The sequence below is a fragment of the Perissodus microlepis genome, chromosome 14 (assembly GCF_051167445.1).
Source record: "Perissodus microlepis isolate ML-2025 ecotype Zambia chromosome 14, ASM5116744v1, whole genome shotgun sequence".
Taxonomy (NCBI): Eukaryota; Metazoa; Chordata; class Actinopteri; order Cichliformes; family Cichlidae; genus Perissodus; species Perissodus microlepis.
In genome coordinates this window covers 14589674-14596837 of record NC_140474.1, presented here as the reverse complement: position 1 = coordinate 14596837, position 7164 = coordinate 14589674, and the positions used below count along the sequence as shown (strand labels likewise).

General features: G+C 37.4%; 1 protein-coding gene across 1 annotated transcript; it reads left to right on the top strand.

Annotated features, from left to right (window-relative positions):
- Nucleotides 1-1539: 1539 nt before the first annotated feature.
- LOC146373648 (extracellular calcium-sensing receptor-like) lies at nucleotides 1540-5496 on the top strand. The gene is made up of 7 exons (XM_084950127.1): nucleotides 1540-1563; nucleotides 1703-1887; nucleotides 2068-2365; nucleotides 2603-3394; nucleotides 3485-3712; nucleotides 3894-4017; nucleotides 4580-5496. Exons 1-7 carry the CDS (start codon nucleotides 1540-1542, stop codon nucleotides 5494-5496), a joined length of 2568 nt encoding a protein of 855 aa, XP_084806253.1.
- Nucleotides 5497-7164: the final 1668 nt, after the last annotated feature.

Sequence of the window (7164 nt, the reverse complement as noted above, 5' to 3'; positions counted from 1 at the left end):
GGTGACAGTGATAAGGAAAAAACACTCTTTAACAAACAACCTGTGGAAGAGAGCCAGATATTCATTATAACTAATGATTAAATGCAGAGTGGTGTATAAACACATAGTGTGTGCAGAAAAAACACTACATGCATCATGGGAAGCCACCAGGAGCCGAGGTTTATTTCCTTACTGTGGTGAGTTCTGAAACATGACTATCACTCTTTCAATAAACTATCCCACTGCAGATTATCAGTTAGGTCTTTAACAACTAATCTTTTTTAAATAATTGAAAAAAGGAAGGCTTGAGATTGGCCTTCAATTAGTTCAAATGATCGCGTGATGACATTTAAAGTAATAGTTTAATTACTGCCCTGAAAAATGACTAGGGCATATAGCCCATTAATAGAGATAGACTGATCATATTTAAGACTGAAGCATTAAGTAGTGGTAAGATTTCTGTGAGCAGTCTTGTAGGAATAGGGTCCAATAGAAATCTTGATGGTTTATTACAAAAGTTGTATTGATCAACAACTACTGATCAAAGACCATTGATCAAAGACCAATGATCAATGGCCATGAGTACAATTCACAGAGAGTTGATTCAGAGATGATCTTTCCCTTTTCACGTAAATGGCTTCCCTTGACTTCCCGCTCAAACCAGCGTTCCTCCCTGTCCAGGATCAAATCAGATCAAATCACTTTTATTGTCACTTCACATTACTGGTACACTGTACATGTGAGTGAAATTCTTGTGTGCAAACTTCACAAGGAACAGTGGTGTGCAAAATACAAGAAACATAAGAAACAACGCAAATTATAAGAATTGAGAATTATAAGAATAATACTAAGCAAGCCTGCCGTATACTTACCGTTAGAGATTGACAAGGTACAATGCACATGCTATGGCAAGGGGTAGCCAGGATGACAGGTCAGGGGGAAGACATCATCAGTGCGAAAGGAACTGACTTGAAAGATAGGATGATGGAGTCGGAACAATACTGGAAGAACATATGGGAGAAGGACGCACCTTAAAATACGCTCAGTGGCTAGGGGATCTGAGACAGGGACCAGTAACCATCACAGTGGCAGATATCCAAGACAGGGTCTCCAGTATGAAGAGTTGGACAGCACCAGGGCTGACATGGTTCACGCTTAGTGGACTACTAGGTATCATACTAGGTATCAACTGAGTTAAACTGAACTGAACAGCTTCACTCCTCAAAAGCTGTATAAACCAGAATAAAAACATGTCTGATTTTTTTCTTCCTGTTTGCCTATTGTACAAATAATTGAAAAACCAATTGAAAATGTTGAGGTAAAAGGAAAGGAAATCATATGGCTAACTTTATCAGGCTCACAAAAGTCTGATTTTCTTGAATCTACATGGACCTATTGAAATGATAAATATTATATTGCATCCGAACCAATGAAAGTTGAAAACAATGAATTTATGGTAATTTATGGGCATGGTAATACAGAGAGGACATTTACAATAATTCAGTAGTGTTTTGCAGGGCCACTCCTCTGGCCCCACCTTTTGTTCCACATAGAATAAGCATGATGGTTCTGTTATTCATTTTTGCTGCTTCAAAATGTATAAATAAAGTCTGCATGTTTCACTTAGACTAGGTTACTTGCAATGCCACCCAGTGGTTTATTTTTTACAGACAGCATGTCATTTACACAGAAGTGGCCAGAACAGGGGTGGGCACTTTTCCAACTGTTATTGGTGGCATCTTTCTCTCAGGCAAAAGAACCTGTGTGCATACGAAGAGGGGATCCTGAGAATCCCCAGTTATCTAGGGATGGGGACATTATACTGGGAGGGATGTTCTCTTTTCACAGTAGCTGGAATGACAGAAAGGATACTTACATGCAGAAACCACTGCCACTTCAATGCACGAGGTAAATAACATTATAAAAATAAATTTAAAATAGATAAATGATCTAAGACATAAAACAATTCATCCTTTTATTTCTTGCTTTTATCTTGTTTTTCTATATTCATATAACTGACTGATTTCAGTATTTTATGTGTTAGTAATCTATTGTCTTTATGTCAACTTTTTCATTTTTTCAATGAAGTTTGAATTTCAGGGAATTTCAGGTCGCCCAGGCTATGCTTTTTGCCATTGAGGAGATTAATAACAGTACAGACCTACTGCCAGGAGTCTCTCTGGGCTATAAAATGTATGATACTTGTGGTTCCATTGCCCAAAGCATAAAAGTTGCACTAGCCTTGATGAATGGTAATCAAATTATTTTCACAGCACCTGAGGCCCCTTGTACCAAACCAGCACAAGTGCAGGCTATAATGGGAGAGACTTCTTCCTCTCCTTGCATGGCAATAGCTACCGTAATTGGGCCATTTTATATACCAATGGTGGGTAGAATAGCTAAAAATAAATTTTTTTCTGGAAACACAAATGTGACTCTTTAAAAGTTCTGCTTTCTTTGTATTTTTCCATTTTAGATAGCCCTCTTTGCAGGGATATAATGTGCTTAACACAGTGAAAACTGAAATTAAATGTGGATGTGTGCAACATTTTTTTTCTATTTTTAATGGTCAGTGTGACTATAATCTCTCTTTCTTTTCTTTTCTTTTTTTCTTTTTGCTTAGATGAGTCACTTTGCCACATGTGCTTGTCTCAGTGACAAAACCAAGTACCCATCCTTCCTCAGAACAATACCCAGTGACTACTACCAGAGCAGAGCCCTGGTCTATTTAGTAAAGTACTTTGGATGGACTTGGGTTGGAGCCATTCGAACCAATGATGATTATGGAAATAAAGGCATGGCAATATTCACAGAAACTGCACAGCAGCTGGGCATCTGTCTGGAATATTCTGTATCTTTTTTTAGGACAGATCCCTATGAAAAAATTCAAAAGATCATTGACATTATAAAAGCTTCAACCTCCAAGGTGATTGTTGGCTTTCTGTCCCACTTTGATATGGATGTGCTATTACATGAGTTTTCTCTCAACAACCTCACTGGTTATCAGTGGATAGGCAGTGAGTCTTGGATATTTGATTCTCAAACCGCAGAAATGGATATACATCACATACTGGATGGTGCCATTGGTCTTTCCATTCCCAAATCACACGTCACTGGCCTGAAGGAGTTCATGCTGAATGTGAAACTTCTTAATTCATCTAATGATTTGTTTACTGAGTTCTGGGAGGCATTATTTAACTGTAAGTTCAAGGAGTTGAAGTCAACAGCAGAAAATCCGAGAGAGTGTACCGGACATGAAGATCTTACTGGAGTTAAAAACAGTTTCACTGATATGTCACTCATGCCTATCTTTAACAATGTATATAAAGGAGTGTATGCAGTGGCCCATGCCCTTCACAATATCCTCAATTGTAATAAAACATGTGAGAAAAATGTGCAACTAGATCCATTCATGGTGAGGAGACATTTAAACAAAAAGTAGCAGTTGTGCTGTCTGTGTTACAAAATGAGATTCAATAAATTAACAGACTGCCTGTCTTCTTAGATTTTGCAGCGCATTCTAAAAATTTACTTCAAAACAAAAGAAGGAGATGAGGTTTACTTTGATGAGAATGGAGATCCAGCAGCAAAGTATGAAATTATAAACTGGCAGCCAAGAAAAGACGGCATTGTGGAGTTTGTGACAGTTGGCCTTTATGATGCATCACTTCCTCCAGGCAAACAGCTGACTCTGCAAAATAACTCTTTAATCTGGGCAAGAAACTCAAAGCAGGTGAGTGATCAATAAACAATGAATACAAATAATAAGCTTATTAAGAATAAAGAATTAATTATAACCAGGTGTTATTATTTTAAAACATTTGAACTTCATGCATATAAAATTAAGAAATGATTGTAAAGATCATCATACATGCAGTTTATCCATGGTTATTATTGTACATTTATTCATACAGGTGCCTGTGTCAGTTTGCAGTGAGAAATGTCCCCCAGGAACACGCAAGGTTCTCCAGAAAGGGAGGCCTGTTTGCTGCTATGACTGTATAAGATGTGCAGAGGGAGAGATAAGCAACATTACAGGTGTGGTAATATTTCAATAAAAACTTTAGAACTTTAATGAAGTACAAGCAATATTACTGTTCATGTTCCAGCATATTTTTTCATTCTTTCGCAACATTGAGTAAACCCCTCAGAAATTTTAATAATTATGCTCTTTTTTTCTATACATAAAGCAAATGAAGAGTGAAATATGGGGCTGTTTCAGCCTACTGTGAATAATATGAGCACACTCCCTGCTTCAAAACCTTCCCTATCTATCATAACTTTCGCTGTTGTTCCAGCACCAGTTGCTTTATACCACAGCATGTAATTTCTTGATGCTGCAGTTTGTTCAGAATCAGTGTCAGTTTTACTGAAACATGGCCAACGATGTTTGAAGTGACTTATTTACCATTTTTCATATTGACTGTGCAAAAGCATTGTCAACACATTTTTTTTCATCTTCTCATTGTGTAGCTTTAGCAGTAGCCTGACCAATGTAGAGTAATAGTTAGTGTGAGTATAATATGCTGTAAAGTAGATTCAAACGCATAAATCTAATAAATCTCCAGGATTCTAACATTGTATTAACATTAATTTGCAGATTCTGTTACCTGTTTGAGATGTCCCCCTGAATTTTGGTCAAATGAAAGAAGAGACACGTGCATAAGAAAGGAAGCAGTGTTTCTATCATATGAAGAAATTATGGGAGCACTCCTGACTGCTGCATCTTTATTTGGAACATGCATGACTACTGGTGTGGCATTAATATTCTTCAAATACAGGAAAACTCCTATTGTGAGGGCAAACAATTCTGAGCTGAGCTTCCTGCTGCTCTTCTCTTTGACATTGTGTTTCCTGTGTTCTCTGACATTCATTGGTCAGCCCTCTGAATGGTCCTGCATGCTGCGACATGTAGCATTTGGGATCACCTTTGTCCTCTGCATCTCTTGTGTTCTGGGGAAAACAATGGTTGTTTTGATGGCTTTCCGGGCAACGCGTCCAGGTAGTAATGTTCAGAAATGGTTTGGACCTACACAGCAGAGACTCTGTGTTACAAGTTTTACTCTTATACAAGTTATCATATGTATCATTTGGTTAACAGTTTCGCCTCCTTTTCCATTTAAGAATTTTAAGGAATTTAAAGATAAGATCACCTTAGAGTGTGCTCTGGGCACATCTGTGGGCTACTGGGCTGTGCTTGGCTACATTGGACTTTTGTCTGTCTTATGTTTCATTTTTGCTTTTCTAGCTCGAAAACTGCCTGATAATTTCAATGAAGCCAAGTTTATCACCTTTAGCATGCTAATATTCTGTGCAGTGTGGATCACATTTATTCCAGCATATGTCAGCTCTCCGGGGAAGTTCAGTGTTGCTGTAGAAATATTTGCTATTCTTGCCTCCAGCTTTGGACTGCTGATTTGCATTTTTTTCCCAAAGTGTTATATCATCTTACTGAAACCAGAAAAGAACACGAAAAAGAACATGATGGGGAAGGGTGCTCCACGATCGCCATCATGAAAATAAATAAATAAATAATTATTTTGTTTGTGTGTGTGTGTACGTGCTTCTGTGCTAGGTTTGTTTGTACCAGCAGAGAATGCAAAAATGCAAACATAACACACTGCTCAGACATGCTTGGTCAAAATGACTAAGCAAATATTTTAACAATGTCTGCCTTTAACATGCATGATTTAATTTAAAAAAAAGAGACCATATTATGATTGACAAACAGAGAGTTTTGAAGAGAAAAAGTGACAAAAAGTATTCCTTTGTACATGAATTAAAAGGAGATCATGTTGAAATGGAGGCTCATGTGAGATTGAGCTAATGGTAAATCTGACTGAAGATAAATAGCATAAATTGAATGAGACATGAAGTGAGAATATTAATATGTAACTGAACATTCACATGTGATGGAATTATTGACTTTTCTTATTAAAGCAGGAAATAGAAAAGAAAAAAAAAGTGATGAATTCATATTAATGAAGTAACCTTTGTCCTCATTAAAAGCGGGTGAAAATTCAGAGAGACTGACATTGAGTGATTGTATGTCAGAATCTGTGATTGGATGTCGAGAGAGAGGGAGAGAGAGAGGGGTATGCAAATTGACAAATGAGTATAAAAGGGGGTACCCAGGAACATTTGGAGCTGTGTATTCTTTTAGTTCTTGCGATGAGCAGACAACATCATCTGAAGATTCGGTCTGTGGACTTACTAATTTGATTTATAATTTTTGACTTTTTTCTGCTCATTTTTGTTGTGTTAGAGTATACATTCAAGAGGATTTGCATTTCCATTGTTTCCTACTGGACTTGGCTCCTCTCCTAATGGGTTATACTTACACTGAAGAGATAATATTAATATTAATATTCAATTAATATTATTTGAATCTGCTTTTTCATTGCTCCTGCTAAATTGCTTTAATAAAAATATCCCACATTTAAAAAGTAAATTGCGGACATTTCCTTTTTAACCCACTGTGAAACAGTAATATTAAAAATCTGAGTATTAATCTACATTAGTATAAATACTACAGGTTACTCCAGCCTTTTAAAAGTAACAGACCCCTGGGGCAAACTGTTCAGACCACTAAACAAACTCAGCCATATTCCAAGAGCATTGATCTAGATGAAAGCTGCCGCAACAGGTGTTGCTGGTAAATACTGGGCCTGCAAGGCTACTTTTAGCTCCAGGTTTGTTTGTTTTTTTATCAGAGTAGGCAGGGTAGAAACCTGGGGGTTAGAGGCAGTTAGTCTGGAGGAAGTCCCTTCACCCATCGGCTCTAAGCTCTGCACAACCTACTGAGTAATACACAGTAGGTTTTAAACAGAGTCAATCCAGACTTCCTGTATTGGGGTGCTGGTTTTACAGGTCGACAATATATTTAAAGAAACGTTTTAGCAGTAGTTACAGGTTTTGTTGATTTCAAAGAACGGAATTTCCTTTCATTCACAAATTGTGACTGATCGTTCAGACTCAAGGTATGACAAGACATACAGAAGGTAGGAGACAATGCCACTTGCAGCTTAATAAAATATCACTATCTTCCTTCTCACCTAATGTTGAATCTTATAAGATTATTTGGGTAACAATGGACAGTTTGAGTTGAGACAATGGAGTTGGTGCAGAAGGTTATGTAGTCAGTGATACACTCATTAAGTCCACTGATGTCCTCACCGTTGGGTT